The sequence below is a fragment of the Bombyx mandarina genome, chromosome A1, assembly GCF_030267445.1.
Source record: "Bombyx mandarina strain Sakado chromosome A1, ASM3026744v2".
Lineage (NCBI taxonomy): Eukaryota > Metazoa > Arthropoda > Insecta > Lepidoptera > Bombycidae > Bombyx > Bombyx mandarina.
This window is the reverse complement of record NC_143234.1, coordinates 677,598-693,769: the sequence shown is the minus strand read 5'-3', so window position 1 is coordinate 693,769 and position 16,172 is coordinate 677,598. Positions and strand designations below refer to the sequence as shown.

General features: G+C 40.9%; 1 protein-coding gene across 1 annotated transcript in view; it reads right to left on the bottom strand.

Annotated features, from left to right (window-relative positions):
- Positions 1–16,172, bottom strand: part of LOC114240276 (uncharacterized) — a 103,818-nt gene that overhangs the window by 49,649 nt on the left and 37,997 nt on the right. The window contains exons 27-63 of the mRNA XM_089739852.1: positions 15,573–15,688; positions 14,425–14,517; positions 13,778–13,936; positions 13,197–13,398; positions 13,001–13,089; positions 12,802–12,913; positions 12,466–12,543; positions 12,246–12,361; positions 12,045–12,146; positions 11,792–11,950; positions 10,789–10,990; positions 10,598–10,686; positions 10,399–10,510; positions 10,063–10,140; positions 9,843–9,958; positions 9,642–9,743; positions 9,389–9,547; positions 8,366–8,567; positions 8,175–8,263; positions 7,976–8,087; positions 7,636–7,713; positions 7,416–7,531; positions 7,215–7,316; positions 6,958–7,116; positions 6,098–6,299; positions 5,907–5,995; positions 5,708–5,819; positions 5,371–5,448; positions 5,151–5,266; positions 4,950–5,051; positions 4,697–4,855; positions 4,201–4,402; positions 3,119–3,222; positions 2,340–2,451; positions 1,711–1,788; positions 1,517–1,632; positions 958–1,059 (exon numbers count right to left, since the gene is read on the bottom strand). Coding sequence (XP_089595978.1) covers positions 958–1,059; positions 1,517–1,632; positions 1,711–1,788; positions 2,340–2,451; positions 3,119–3,222; positions 4,201–4,402; positions 4,697–4,855; positions 4,950–5,051; positions 5,151–5,266; positions 5,371–5,448; positions 5,708–5,819; positions 5,907–5,995; positions 6,098–6,299; positions 6,958–7,116; positions 7,215–7,316; positions 7,416–7,531; positions 7,636–7,713; positions 7,976–8,087; positions 8,175–8,263; positions 8,366–8,567; positions 9,389–9,547; positions 9,642–9,743; positions 9,843–9,958; positions 10,063–10,140; positions 10,399–10,510; positions 10,598–10,686; positions 10,789–10,990; positions 11,792–11,950; positions 12,045–12,146; positions 12,246–12,361; positions 12,466–12,543; positions 12,802–12,913; positions 13,001–13,089; positions 13,197–13,398; positions 13,778–13,936; positions 14,425–14,517; positions 15,573–15,688 — 4,514 coding nt within the window. The remainder of the gene's footprint in view (positions 1–957; positions 1,060–1,516; positions 1,633–1,710; positions 1,789–2,339; positions 2,452–3,118; positions 3,223–4,200; positions 4,403–4,696; positions 4,856–4,949; positions 5,052–5,150; positions 5,267–5,370; positions 5,449–5,707; positions 5,820–5,906; positions 5,996–6,097; positions 6,300–6,957; positions 7,117–7,214; positions 7,317–7,415; positions 7,532–7,635; positions 7,714–7,975; positions 8,088–8,174; positions 8,264–8,365; positions 8,568–9,388; positions 9,548–9,641; positions 9,744–9,842; positions 9,959–10,062; positions 10,141–10,398; positions 10,511–10,597; positions 10,687–10,788; positions 10,991–11,791; positions 11,951–12,044; positions 12,147–12,245; positions 12,362–12,465; positions 12,544–12,801; positions 12,914–13,000; positions 13,090–13,196; positions 13,399–13,777; positions 13,937–14,424; positions 14,518–15,572; positions 15,689–16,172) is intronic.

Below are 16,172 nucleotides of genomic sequence, written 5' to 3'. Positions count from 1 at the left end.
CGAGACGATGGTATTATCTTGAACAATTCCTGATGGCTGAGTGCCCCTGATTACAAGGTGAACCGGTCTGTTTGCTCTTTGTCTGAGTGTCTAGTATCTATATATCGAGGGATGAAAGGCTATTTAGTATAAGCAATATTTTTGCAAAGGACATGGGCCACTCTCCATACATTGCACGGCCCACTAAACGAAGTTCAAGGACAGTAATGAAATTAAATTTAAATAACAGTCTATATATCCCTTTTATTATAAATAAATTTAAATCAATATTGTTCATGGGGATGCAGAGATATTTAAAAGATTTTTTAAGAAGATTTAATGTGAATTGTTTAAAATATAAATATATTTTATCTATGGCAACTCCTTCAATATTATCAATGTAGCTTAGTAATGCTAGTTTTTTTTTATTTAGGATTTTAATTATCCCACCATTAAAATACCCTTAAATTTTATAATAAGTTTGTAAATATGAAATGTTTATTTTCTATAGATATTTCATAAATGAGCACGAGTAGCTGGACCGAAAATGGCCCGTGTCCTTTACAGAACAGCCGTTTAAAGTTTAAAATTTGGAAAAAATATCATAACAAAAAAACTTCTTCAGCTATTTTTAAACGGAGTAAATTTGATTGAAGTTCAATTAAAAACATCGAACTGTTGATGCTAATACAAAATAAAACGCATCTTTAATTACAAAGACAAATGTCGCATATTAAGCGAAATGTCGCTTAAAATAAAAACCCCTGTCGCTCCTCGATATGTATGTAAATCTCTGGTTCCCGTAGTACAGGGAATTCTGATTTAAGACTTGATGACCGTATGGGACTTGTCCAAAAAAATAATCACGGATCACGGCTGAGATTCGAATATGGACCCCATGGTGCAGTAATCAGATTTAGACGATACATTAGTTTAGACAACGTTATTAACCAGAAATATTCTAATTGACGCCATTACCTTTTGCTCTTTCTGTAAGCTTGTGGGATCTCTGTTGGAGCTAAACACAAACTTGAGTTTTTGTGAAGCATCAGATAACTTGGATGTAGACTCTTTCAATTCCTGCAACACACCAATTCAACTTATGTTTATTCTCCGTATAGGAAATCAGAAGTGGAAGACGAAATGAGTTTTCAAATTATTGGAACGAAGTTCCTTATGGGACGATGCGGAGGAGTACCCTAACCGGGAAAAAACGTCCGTAACGTAAGAGTTTTATTAGTAATGCACACAGTGTACGACCTTTGTAATAACGTACAAAAAGTAACATAGTTTTTTATCATTCATTGACCACGATCTCAGAGCGTTCGTTTGCGCAATACACTAACTCTTATGACTGAATGAAGTGTACCACAATAAGTTCGCACGTTACCGAAACACCGTGGGTTGTTGCGAAACCTCCAGTTTTATTTTCTTTATACCTCGAATAGAACTTAAAATTAATATTTTTATAATAAGGAACTTCGTTCCAATCCGGTGTCCCACGACATCACGCATATTTTTTTATATTAATACTAACCATGGGATCTTCAGCATAACCACATAAAGACTTAGTAGCTTCACAAAGAGCTTTAATACGTTCTAGCAGAGCTTTTCTGCTTGCCTCATCTTGAGTAGAACTTAGTGCCTTTGCATCTGTAAACAAACATACCATCAATTTGAGATGAATTAATATAACACTTTAAGCATTAAAATTTCGAATTTGACACAAACCTTCCACAATTATAGGCATCGTCTCCGTTATGATCTTGACCGCTTCGTGAGCTCTTTCGTAATCTGGATTCTCAGCATCTAGACAGTTAAATGATTTTATATCGGCAAGGATTTTGTGAAATAGCTTATACTATTTATTTTATTATCCACTAGCGACCCGCTCCGGCTCCGCTCGGGTCTTTAACAAAAATTTCAACGACATTTGACGTTGTTTTATCTTTAAAAATAAAAGAACACTTATTGCGACATAACTATAATAGTTAGACATATGCTGTCACGACAATTTTTGTAAATAATGATGTGTTTTACAAAGTCGTAGTACATTAGTTTATTCTATCATCAATAGTTTTCGCAGGGTACGCGATGTAAAGAATATTTTAGGTAATTTTTTTACACCTTAGGTTACATTATTGGAGTTTTAGTAAGGATCCCTAATTTTTTTCAAAAAAGATTATAGCATATGTCACTCGGGAAGAGTGTAGCTTGCAAACAGTGAAAGAATTTTTCAAATCGGTTCAGTAGTTTCGGAGCCTATTCAATACAGACATCTTTCCTCTTTATAATATTAGTATAGAAGTATAGATAAAGCTAAGCTCAAATCATGCGAACACATTAGAGAAGCCACCTACCGGCGGTGGCGGCGAGGAGATTGGCAACGTTGGCGTTGTACCGTGCGACTGACTGCTGCAGACGATGCTCCAACGAGGGCACGTCGCGGCTGGACACTCGCTTGTTCACCGGCTATACCAACACAGAGTTCAAATGCTGTTCAGCTAACAATTAATCGCATTAATAACTCCACTGTCTCACTGTCCACCTTAGCCCACAGACACAGCCCACTGAGTTTCTCGCCGGATCTTCAAAGTGGGTCGCGTTCCCGATCCAATGGTAGATTCTGCGAAGCACTGCTCTTGCTAGGGCCAGTGTCAGCATCACTCCGGTTTGAGCCCCGTGAGCTCACCTACATGCTAGGGCGAAGCTGAAATAGCCTCTCAAGGCTATCAGCACAGGTAGCAAAAAAAAAACTGCCCACCTGGACTTTAAGTCTTTACTAAAACCACATACATATTCAGTGCTACCGTGTAAGGTATCACCGTAACTGGATTACCATTATTTTCGGGAAATTTTTATCGCAAGTATTTCAGTATACCCTATATAGTTATATAAACAGGCACGAGTATGTACCACATATTATGTCTGCACGCGTATGTCTGCTGTGAAGCAGCTATGCGTTCCGGTTTCAAGGATGAGGCAGTCATACGACACAGTGAAGAGGTCAGCCTCTGGTATCAATGTGAAAAGGGACATTCGAGTCGTCACCTCTATGGGCACCGGTAACCCTTTAGCCACGAATCAATCTAAGCTACAAAATTGCGAATTGTCTAGAATAAATTTAAAATGTATTTACCTCATTAAGAAGATTTTCGGCAGCTTGTAGATTGTGCCTGGCCGAAGGTAAAGTCCTGATGAATTTCAGACGTTGTTGCTCTCGTCGAGATGGAACTGTCGTATCTGTCCGAACGAATGTTTTAAATGCCAAAACTGGTGGTAGGACCTCTTGTGAGTCCACGCGGGTAGGTACCACCGCCCTGCCCATTTCTGCCGTTAAGCAGTAGTGCGTTTCGGTTTGAAGGGTAGGGCAGCCGTTGTAACTATACTGAGATCTTAGAACTTATATCTCAAGGTGGGTGGCGCATTTACGTTGTAGATGTCTATGGGCTCCAGTAACCACTTAAAATCAGGTGGGCTGTGAGCTCGTCCACCCATTTAAGTAATTAAAAAAAAAACTATTTACGGAATTTGGGCGGAATAATAATTTTGACCTGATGACCGCACATGTCGATTCATGAGAATTATAAAAATAGATTCATAGCAGTGTAGAACAGGTGTTTCCAAAAACCTTCCTTTTAGGGGACTAAAGAGAGATGGGAGTTATAGCTTTTCAGCAACGGAATTTTGTGACGTAACGATTGACAATGTCGGCAAAATGGCAAATGGCCCAGATAATATTAGTGTGAACGTTAATAAGCTTCTTTAAAAGATGCTTGTGGAGAGTATTAAGCGGTAGGCAGCGGCTTGGCTCTGCCCCTGGCATTGCTGAAGTCCATGGGCAACGGTAACCACTTACCATCAGGTGGGCCGTCTGCTCGTCTGCCTACAAGGGCAATAAAAAATTTAAAAAAACCTGCTTCTATCTACTACAACAAAAGTGTGTTTCCTAACAGAAGTGTAGTTTTCAAAAGCCAATTTTAAGGTTGTTGCTACTTTTACTTAACGCCTAAGTGATGTAACAACATCACTTAGGCGTCAAGGAACAAATGTGTTAGCATTAATTAGTACTAAGAAAAAGGAGGAAACTGTACTTGGAACCTAAATGAAGAGAAAAAAACAGTACTAGATTCTATTAAAAATTACAATCGTTAATCAAAGAAAGCCTACAGTGGGAAGTATTTATAATTTATAAATTTTTGAAAATCTTCTAAGACCAACCATCAATAGGAATTCTGCAAGCTCTCCTAATGTGTTCAAGATGGTCTTCGAGCTGCTTACAGTCCTGATTCAGCTGTACAACGTGAGGATGTTGGAGTTGTCTCCAGCAGTTCTGCAGCTGCTGGCTCGATCCCGACACGGCATCCACTGATGACAGCAGTGCTAACTGACAACGAGCATCCGAGATTGATGGAGCTGTTAACTGAAATGTGTAGCGATCAGATTTAGAGCTTTGATAAGACTTTTGAACTGGGTTTAAAAGGATATTTAATCAATGCTCCATGCTTGACCTTCATTGAACTGAACTACTGACCAATCAATTAAAAATGCAAAAGGTCCAATTGAATCTAGAGGTACAATAAACGCATCCGTGGCTCGGGTCCGCAATGGCTTAGCAATACAATATAATTGTAGTCTACATTTTCGAGATTCTACCAAATGTTCTTGTTAATCTTTCAATAGTCTGACACAACAATAGTCTATCAGCGTCGTGTACCTGTGCAGTGGTCAGCATGTTCTTAGTCGTCTCAGCGACTCTAGTTCCCGCCCCGTCCAGCCGCTCTCCTGCATCTCCTCCTACTTCCACCGACATCTGCTGCACCTTGCTCAAAAGCTGTGTTGCTGCACCGCATGCTGATGATGTCAGGTCCATAATCTGATCAACAAAATGTCATTAACATTTTCAAGGAAATATATTACAAATCCTTGAAGTAACTAAACGTCATAGTTTAACTTGACACGGTCAGTACCTCTTGCTCTTTCTGTTGGTTCCTGGGATTCTTGTTGGAGCTGAACACGAACTTCAGTTTCTGTGAAGCATCAGACAACCTGGCAGCGGACTCCTTGAACTCCTGGAACAAAATTTATTAGCTTGTCGGCTGTCCTTTTCATTCAAGGTCGAGAAATAAAAAAAGGAAATTTTATTGTATAATTTCTATTATAGTACTGACCTTAGGATCTTCAACACTTCCGCACAACGCTTTAGTAGCCTCACAAAGCGCCTTAATACGATCCAACAGAGCTTTCCTGCTTGTTTCATCTCCAGTTGCACTTAGTGCTTTAGCGTCTGAAAACAAACGTGCAACTTTGAACATTTCTAATCTCTCTAGACTCAGAGCTGGAGGTATTATCAATTGGACACATCACGAGTCAGTTTAGTTAATTACAAACCTTCTACCATCTCAGGCATCGTCTCGGTGATGCTCCTGATTGCTGCATCAGCTCTTTCGTAGTCTGGATTATCACCGTCTAGAACATTCACGGTAGTAATTTAAGACCTTACAACATGATTAATTAACTGTAGAATTATCAGAATCTATAGCCGTGACAAATTGTTCTACTAAGTACAGAAATACTTTAACCTACTTCTTTTCCGAGATATATAGTTTTCCAATGAAGATAGCTAAACTCAATTTTAGAAAAGATTTGGGTGATTAACAATCTGGTCATTAACGATCGGGGTTGTCACAGCAATGCCCCATTGCACCACGTTACAGCAGGCACCTACCGGCGGTGGCGGCGAGGAGGTCGGCCACGCTGGCGTTGTGCCGCGCCACCGACTGCTGCAGACGATGCTCCAGCGCCGGCACGTCGCGGCTGGACACTCGCTTGCTCACCGGCTGCCCCAACATGCAAGTCAGTGGTCAACAACATGTTCAAACAAGAACATACAAGAAACATAGCCGATGACCAAGAAAGTGGCAAACCTTGTAGATCAAGTCTTCAGCCGTCTGCAAGTTCTGTTTGGCTGACGGAAGTGTCCTGATGAACTGCAGGCGCTGCTGCTCATTAGGCCCTGTTGGAAAATTAGTGACATTCATTAATTGAATCAAAAAGCTATCGCAATGTTTTGTTATGAAGCTCAATCAATATTCGAGTAAGGAATCTTTGGACACACCTTTAGGATCTTCTTGACAGGCTTTCCTGATGTGATCTAGCTTGTCTTCGAGCAACTTATGGTCGTGGTCCAATAGCACCACGTGAGGGTGTTGGAGTTGTTTCCAGCAGTTCTGCAACTGCTGACTCGATCCCGACACGGCGTCCACTGATGATAGTAGTGCTGACTGACAACGAGCATCCGAGATTGATGGAGCTGTCAACTGAAATGTCAAATATCTATTAGACTATGAAAATCTTCACCATACTTCAAATAAATATCTATGAAAATGCCCGTATTTCGCCTGAAATACCGTTTTTGGGGCCTTTACTGTTCACAAACTCGCCCCACTGTAATTCCTACTTAGCCAAAATCTACAGCGATTATCACACGAATATACTGTACGCGTCAAGGTTGGGATTAACCGATAAAGCCAGAAACTAAGCAGAGCTTCAGGAGAGAAAAGCTCAAATATTATGAACCGTAGCCGATTTTTAAATACCAGTAGTCTCCCAGTAATCAAAACTGTATCATAATCACTAACAGACCAAGATTTACATATTTTTAGAGAGATTACTGGATCATCGATAGTTCCTAAACAAAGAACAGAAAAGGAAAATTGATACACAAGTAGAACTGAATTGTAATTTAACTTTTCTATCTTTGCTTAGGCATGTACTTATAAATAGATAGTATGGGTATTATGTTGAAATCCAAAAGATCAGTAATTTTCCATTTACACTGTGAGCACATCCGCGGCTCGAATATGGGATAGATCTCCATTACAACATCCGTATTCTCTAAATTTTCGAGATTCTTTCAAATTTTCTTGTTAATCTTTCAAAAGTCGCGCACAACAATAGCCTATCAGCGTCGTGTACCTGTGCAGTGGTCAGCATGTTCTTAGTCGTCTCAGCGACTCTAGTTCCCGCCCCGTCCAGCCGCTCTCCTGCATCTCCCCCTACTTCCACCGACATCTGCTGCACCTTGCTCAAAAGCTGTGATGCTGCACCGCATGCTGATGATGTCAGGTCCATAATCTGATCAACAAAATGTCGTTTACATTTTCAAGGAAAAATATTACAGGTCCTTGAAATTACTGAACCCCATGGTGTATGTAACTTGACACGGTCAGTACCTCTTGCTCTTTCTGTTGGTTCCTGGGATTCTTTTTGGAGCTGAACACGAACTGCAATTTCTGTGAAGCTTCCGACAACCTGGCAGCGGACTCCTTGAACTCCTGGAACAAAATTTATTAGCTTGTCAGCTGTCCTTTTCATTCAGGATCGAGAAATAGAAAAACGATATTCCATTGTATCATTTTTGTCACAAAACTGACCTTAGGATCTTCAACATTTCCGCACAACGCTTTAGTAGCCTCACAAAGCGCCTTAATACGATCCAACAGAGCTTTCCTGCTCGTTTCATCTCCAGTTGCACTTAGTGCTTTAGCGTCTGAAAACAAACGTGAAACTTTGAACATTTCTAATCTCTCTAGACTCAGAGCTGGAGGTATTATCAATTAAACACATCACGAGTCAGTTTAGTTAATTACAAACCTTCTACCATCTCAGGCATCGTCTCGGTGATGCTCCTGATTGCTGCATCAGCTCTTTCGTAGTCTGGATTATCAGCGTCTAGAACATTCATGGTAGTATTTTAAGAACTTACAAAATAATTAACCACTATAGAACTATCAGAATCTATAGCTGTGACAAATTGTTCTACTAAGTACAGAAAGAACTTAACCTACTTATTTTCCTATCTTGTCATATAGTGTTCCAATGAAGACACCTAAAATCAATTTTAGAGAGGATTTGGGTGATTAAAAACCGGGTCATTAACGATCAGGGTTGTCACAGCAATGCCCCATTGCACCACGTTACAGCAGGCACCTACCGGCGGTGGCGGCGAGGAGGTCGGCCACGCTGGCGTTTTGCCGCGCCACCGACTGCTGCAGACGATGCTCCAGCGCCGGCACGTCGCGGCTGGACACTCGCTTGCTCACCGGCTACACCAACATGCAAGTCAGTGGTCAACAACATATTCAAACAAAAACATACGAGGAACATAGTCAACGGCCAAGAGAGAGGCAAACCTTGTAGATCAAGTCTTCAGCCGTCTGCAAGTTCTGTTTGGCTGAAGGAAGTGTCCTGATGAACTGCAGGCGCTGCTGCTCATTGGGCCCTGTTGGAAAATTAGTGACATTCATTAATTGAATCAAAAAGCTATCGTAATGTTTTGTTATGAAGCTCAATCAATATTCGAGTAAGGAATCTTTGGACACACCTTTAGGATCTTCTTGACAGGCTTTCCTGATGTGATCTAGCTTGTCTTCGAGCAACTTATGGTCGTGGTCCAATAGCACCACGTGAGGGTGTTGGAGTTGTCTCCAGCAGTTCTGCAACTGCTGACTCGATCCCGACACGGCGTCCACTGATGACAGTAGTGCTGACTGACAACGAGCATCCGAGATTGATGGAGCTGTCAACTGAAATGTCAAATATCTATTAGACTATGAAAATCTTCACCATACTTCAAATAAATATCTATGAAAATGCCCGTATTTCGCCTGAAATACTGTTTTTGGGGCCTTTACTGTTCACAAACTCGCCCCACTGTAATTCCTACTTAGCCAAAATCTACAGCGATTATCACACGAATGTACTGTAAGAATCAAGGTTGGGATTACCCGAGGAAAAGCTCAATTATTGGATATATATTTGAAACGGGATCTTGGATCTGTAATATCACGGACAGATCCCGTTACGAACTTAATCAGAAGAAAATAGAGCGCGTAGGAATTTAGGTTCCCATTTCCCTGCCATAAAGCCGCAGACAATGAGAACTAAAACGGGTCTAAGCCAGAAACTAAGAAGAGCTTTGGGAGAGAAAATCTTAAATATTATGAATCGTAGCCGATTTTTAAATACCAGTATTCGCCCAGAAATTAAAACTGTATCATAATCACTAACAGACCAAGATTTACATATTTTTAGAGAGATTAATGGATCATCGATAGTTCCTAAACAAAGAACAGAAAAGGAAAATTGATACACAAGTAGAAGTGAACTGTAATTTAACTTTTCTATCTTTGCTTAAGCATGCAGTTATATATAGATAGTATGGGTATTATGTTGAAATCCAAAAGATCAGTAATTTTCCATTTACACTGTGAGCACATCCGCGGCTCGAATATGGGATAGATCTCCATTACAACATCCGTATTCTCTAAATTTTCGAGATTCTTTAAAATTTTCTTGTTAATCTTTCAAAAGTCGCGCACAACAATAGCCTATCAGCGTCGTGTACCTGTGCAGTGGTCAGCATGTTCTTAGTCGTCTCAGCGACTCTAGTTCCCGCCCCGTCCAGCCGCTCTCCTGCATCTCCTCCTACTTCCACCGACATCTGCTGCACCTTGCTCAAAAGCTGTGATGCTGCACCGCATGCTGATGATGTCAGGTCCATAATCTGATCAACAAAATGTCATTAACATTTTCAAGGAAATATATTACAAATCCTTGAAGTAACTAAACGTCATAGTTTAACTTGACACGGTCAGTACCTCTTGCTCTTTCTGTTGGTTCCTGGGATTCTTGTTGGAGCTGAACACGAACTTCAGTTTCTGTGAAGCATCAGACAACCTGACAGCGGACTCCTTGAACTCCTGAAACAAAATTTATTAGCATGTCGGCTGTCCTTTTCATTCAGGGTCGAGAAATAGAAAAACGAAATTTCATTGTATAATTTCTATTATAGTACTGACCTTAGGATCTTCAACATTTCCGCATAACGCTTTAGTAGCCTCACAAAGTGCCTTAATACGATCCAACAGAGCTTTCCTGCTTGTTTCATCTCCAGTTGCACTTAGTGCTTTAGCGTCTGAAAACAAACGTGCAACTTTGAACATTTCTAATCTCTCTAGACTCAGAGCTGGAGGTATTATCAATTGGACACATCATGAGTCAGTTTAGTTAATTACAAACCTTCTACCATCTCTGGCATCGTCTCGGTGATGCTCCTGATTGCTGCATCAGCTCTTTCGTAGTCTGGATTATCAGCGTCTAGAACATTCAAAGTAGTACTTTAAGACCTTACAAAATAATTAACCACTATAGAACTATCAGAATCTATAGCACTGACATTTTTTCTAATAAATACAGAAATACTTTAAACCTACTTTTTTTCCGAGATATATAGCTTTCCGATGAAGACAGAGAAACTCAATTTTAGAGAGGATATGTGAGATTAACAATCCGGTCATTAACGATCAGGGTTGTCACAGCAATGCCCCATTGCACCACGTTACAGCAGGCACCTACCGGCGGTGGCGGCGAGGAGGTCGGCCACGCTGGCGTTGTGCCGCGCCACCGACTGCTGCAGACGATGCTCCAGCGCCGGCACGTCGCGGCTGGACACTCGCTTGCTCACCGGCTACACCAACATGCAAGTCAGTGGTCAACAACATATTCAAACAAAAACATACGAGGAACATAGTCAACGGCCAAGAGAGAGGCAAACCTTGTAGATCAAGTCTTCAGCCGTCTGCAAGTTCTGTTTGGCTGAAGGAAGTGTCCTGATGAACTGCAGGCGCTGCTGCTCATTGGGCCCTGTTGGAAAATTAGTGACATTCATTAATTGAATCAAAAAGCTATCGTAATGTTTTGTTATGAAGCTCAATCAATATTCGAGTAAGGAATCTTTGGACACACCTTTAGGATCTTCTTGACAGGCTTTCCTGATGTGATCTAGCTTGTCTTCGAGCAACTTATGGTCGTGGTCCAATAGCACCACGTGAGGGTGTTGGAGTTGTCTCCAGCAGTTCTGCAAGTGCTGACTCGATCCCGACACGGCGTCCACTGATGATAGTAGTGCTGACTGACAACGAGCATCCGAGATTGATGGAGCTGTCAACTGAAATGTCAAATATCTATTAGACTATGAAAATCTTCACCATACTTCAAATAAATATCTATGACAATGCCCGTATTTTCGCTGAAGTACAATTTTTGGGAATTTAATTTCCACTCACTTGCTCCACTGTAATTCCTACTTAGCCAAAATCTACAGCAATCATCACACGAATATACTGTAAGCGTCACGGTTGGGATTAATCAAGGAAAAGCTCAAATATTGGATATAGTACATTTGTAACGGGATCTTGGATCTGTAATGTCACGGACGGATCCCGTTACGAACTTAATCAGAAGAAAATAGGAATTTAGGTTCCCACTTCCCTGCCATAAAGCAGCAGACAATGAGAACTGGAACGGGTCTAAGCCAGAAACTAAGAAGAGCTTTAGGAGATAAAAGCTCAAATATTATGTACCGTAGCCGATATTTCAAATACCAGTATTTGCCCAGTAATCGAAACTATCAGACCAATATTTACAAATTTTTTGTGAGAATAATGGATCATCGATCGTTCCTAAACAAAGAACAGAAAAAGAAAATAGATACACAAGTAGAAGTGAACTGTAATTTAACTTTTCTATCTTTGCTTAAGCATGCAGTTATATATAGATAGTATGGGTATTATGTTGAAATCCAAAAGATCAGTAATTTTCCATTTACACTGTGAGCACATCCGCGGCTCGAATATGGGATAGATCTCCATTACAACATCCGTATTCTCAAAATTTTCGAGATTCTTTAAAATTTTCTTGTTAATCTTTCAAAAGTCGCGCACAACAATAGCCTATCAGCGTCGTGTACCTGTGCAGTGGTCAGCATGTTCTTAGTCGTCTCAGCGACTCTAGTTCCCGCCCCGTCCAGCCGCTCTCCTGCATCTCCTCCTACTTCCACCGACATCTGCTGCACCTTGCTCAAAAGCTGTGATGCTGCACCGCATGCTGATGATGTCAGGTCCATAATCTGATCAACAAAATGTCATTAACATTTTCAAGGAAATATATTACAAATCCTTGAAGTAACTAAACGTCATAGTTTAATTTGACACGGTCAGTACCTCTTGCTCTTTCTGTTGGTTCCTGGGATTCTTGTTAGAGCTGAACACAAACTTCAGTTTCTGTGAAGCTTCCGACAACCTGGCAGCGGACTCCTTGAACTCCTGGAACAAAATTTATTAGCTTGTCGGCTGTCCTTTTCATTCAGGATCGAGAAATAGAAAAACGAAATTTCATTGTACCATTTCTATCATAACACTGACCTTAGGATCTTCAACACTTCCGCACAAAGCTTTAGTAGCCTCACAAAGCGCCTTAATACGATCCAACAGAGCTTTCCTGCTTGTTTCATCTCCAGTGGCACTTAGTGCTCTGGCGTCTGAAAACAAACGTGAAACTGTGAACATTTCTAATCTCTCTAGACTCAGAGCTGGAGGTATTATCAATTGGACACATCACGAGTCAGTTTAGTTAATTACAAACCTTCTACCATCTCAGGCATCGTCTCGGTGATGCTCCTGATTGCTGCATCAGCTCTTTCGTAGTCTGGATTATCAGCGTCTAGAACATTCAAAGTAGTACTTTAAGACCTTACAAAATAATTAACCACTATAGAACTATCAGAATCTATAGCACTGACATTTTTTCTAATAAATACAGAAATACTTTAAACCTACTTTTTTTCCGAGATATATAGCTTTCCGATGAAGACAGAGAAACTCAATTTTAGAGAGGATATGTGAGATTAACAATCCGGTCATTAACGATCAGGGTTGTCACAGCAATGCCCCATTGCACCACGTTACAGCAGGCACCTACCGGCGGTGGCGGCGAGGAGGTCGGCCACGCTGGCGTTGTGCCGCGCCACCGACTGCTGCAGACAATGCTCCAGCGCCGGCACGTCGCGGCTGGACACTCGCTTGCTCACCGGCTGCCCCAACATGCAAGTCAGTGGTCAACAACATGTTCAAACAAGAACATACAAGGAACATAGCCAATGGCCAAGAAAGTGGCAAACCTTGTAGATCAAGTCTTCAGCCGTCTGCAAGTTCTGTTTGGCTGAAGGAAGAGTCCTGATGAACTGCAGGCGATGCTGCTCACAGGGCACTGTTGGAAAATTAGTGACATTCATTAATTGAATCAAAAAGCTATCATCCTAATCTTTTGTTATGAAGCTCAATATTCATGTGAGGAATATGGAACTTTCGACCCACCTTTAGGATCTTCTTGACAGGATTTCCTGATGTCATCGAGCTTGTCTTCCAGTAGCTTGCGATCGTGGTCGAGCAATACCACGTGAGGGTGTTGGAGTTGTCTCCAGCAGTTCTGCAGCTGTTGGCTCGATCCCGACACGGTGTCCACTGATGATAACAAAGCTGACTGGCACCGAGCATTGGAAATCAATGGAGCCGTCAACTGAAAAAAATTGAAATGGTATAGGAAGAGCTCGGCAGTCGGCGAGTAAATTAACCCATAGATACAGCCCACTAAGTTTCTCATCGGATCTTCTCAGTGAGTCGCGTTTCCGATCCGGTGGTAGATTTTGCAAAGCAGTGTTCTTGCTAGGGTCAGTGTTAGCAACACTCCCAGTTTGAGCCCCGAGAGCTTACTTACTACGTTAGGGCGAAGCTGAAATAGCCTCTCAAGGCTATCGGCATAAAGAAAAAAAAATGCAACTGGACTCAAGAATGGTGGCATTAACGGTGTTGATATCTATGCTCCAATAACCAATGAATACCAGATAGATAGTTAACTTTACTGTGCATCTAAGTATTTCTACTTGAGAATTGATTACCTGTGCAGCTGTAATCAGATTCTGTGTGGCATCAGCTACTTTTATTCCTTCTTTGTCCAACTGCTCCCCAACATCACCACCCACGGTTTCGGATAATTGCTGAACCTTGCTCAGGAGTTGAGACGCCGAGGTACACGCCTCCGATACGAGGTCCTTGATCTAATGATATCATTTATTTAATCAAATTAAACACTGATCACGAACATGCTAGCACAGAAATTAATTAAACAAATTTAACTGTTACCCTGAGCACTTAATTGATGAAATAATTTGATTGACGAGTGTCTGAGTTAGTTTTGAGCATTTTTATTTATTGCTTAGATGGGTGGACGAGCTCACAGCCAACCTGGTGTTAAGTGGTTACTGGAGCCCATAGACATCTACAATGTAAATGCCGCCACCCACCTTGAGATATAAGTTCTAAGGTCTCAAGCATAGTTACAACGGCTGCCCAACCCTGCGAACCGAAACGCATTACTGCTTCACGGCAGAAATAGGGCATTCATGAATACTTAACTTTTTCTGTCACAATAGCCATTATGAGTTTTAGTGCGAAGGTTTTCACAAGCAATGGCTATCATAATAAATGATAACACAGCACTAATTAATTCTAGATGACTTTGCTTAAGCTCACAGAAGCATCATACCCTGTTCTCTTTATCCGGATTAAAATTGAAGTCAGTTCCGCATGCCAACTTTTCTGACGCCTCAGCGAATTGCACCGCACCTTCACTTAGGCTCTGTAGAAATAATATTTCACTCATGGGAATCACGTATGGCGAGTTAAACAGTAGTTTAATAAACTTTGGCATCATATTACAGCGTAGACAGTTTAACAGGCTCCTTTCCTTTAAAACTTTCCTTTTTATTGCCCTTTTAGGCAGACCAGCATACGATCCACCTGATGGTGAATGGTTGCGGTAGCCCATGGACGTCAGCAATGCCAGGGGCAGAACCAATCTACTGCCTACCATTAAGTACTCTCCACAAGCCTCGTTCGAAGAAGGACATGTCATAGCGCTCGGAAAACGCCGTGGAGGGGAGCTCATTCCAAAGCCGGATAGTACGTAGCAGAAAAGATCTCTGGAACGCAGTGGTTCTAGGTAGTGTGGATGAACTCTGCTCTGGTGGCAGTGGTGGTGGTTTAGTATCATGGTAAAAACGAGGTGATGGGAAACTATGGCTACTAGAACCGTTCTCAAAACCAATGTACAGGATATATTCTAAAGAACAAAAGAGTAAGGTCATATAAAGTCGTCAGCACAAAAGTGGCCTATACTACATTTTTTCATATTCGTGGTTCTACTATATTGCAATTTATTTAAAACATAATAAATTTTGATGCAAAACCGGCCTATCCCTAGTTTCGCCCACAGATAGCAGATGGCTTTGTCAAAATTATTTTTACGCGTTTTGTTTTTACCTATGAGGCAGTGTAAAAGTAAATTCAGACCTCATTGTCTCCATGCTTACTATAGTAAGCTTAGGTACGCCTAGGCCACTTTTGCGCTGACGGTGTCATGAAGTGTGCATACTTATATATTATAGCATAGTATTAACATAGCATTTAGTATATAACATTATTAATAGGTGTAATCTCGTATGTCCCCCTAATAAGGCGGACCACCCAGAAACATAGGCTTCTTCATAATTTTAAACTAGGATTAAGATGATAATTAAACATGGAATACACGCAAGAAGACGGTTTCCTTTTTTATACTACTTATATGTAATATGTACTACCTGATTTTTTAACTTATTAAAAATAGCATAATGATCATTTTTGCAAACCAACCTTCCCTTGTTCGGCGCTCTCGCAAATGCTCTTGGAAGCGTCACACAGAGCTCTGATGCTGTCCAATAACGCTTTGCAATCTTCGGGACTTTTGTTCGAGCTTAGCACTTTAGCGTCTGCACAATAAATAATAATAATAAGCCCATTTTATTTCCAAAATCAAAGAAATAAAAAAAAACACCTTATCAAATAAAAATTACAAAATTAAATATAAACTTGTGTTATTGGAACCCCATTCGGGTATAGGCCTCCTCCAGCTTACTCCACTCTGTCCTATCCTTGGCTTTGTTTCTCCATTCTTTTCCACTTTTCTGCACAATAAATACGGCTTTGGAATTACAATTTAATCTCTATTACTAGTGTTAACGCGTCTTGTGAGGCCGCACGCTTGTACTACAGCTCGTACTACTCCATCTACTACTACACGTACTATCTCTCATATTAATAATGGGTCCAGTCTGCCTATTATCTTTATATATAAAAATGAATTGCTGTTCGTTAGTCTCGCTAAAACTCGAGAACGGCTGGACCGATTTGGATAATTTCGGACTTGAGTTCTTTGTGAAAGTCCAGAGAAGGTTTAAAAGGTAGATAAATATG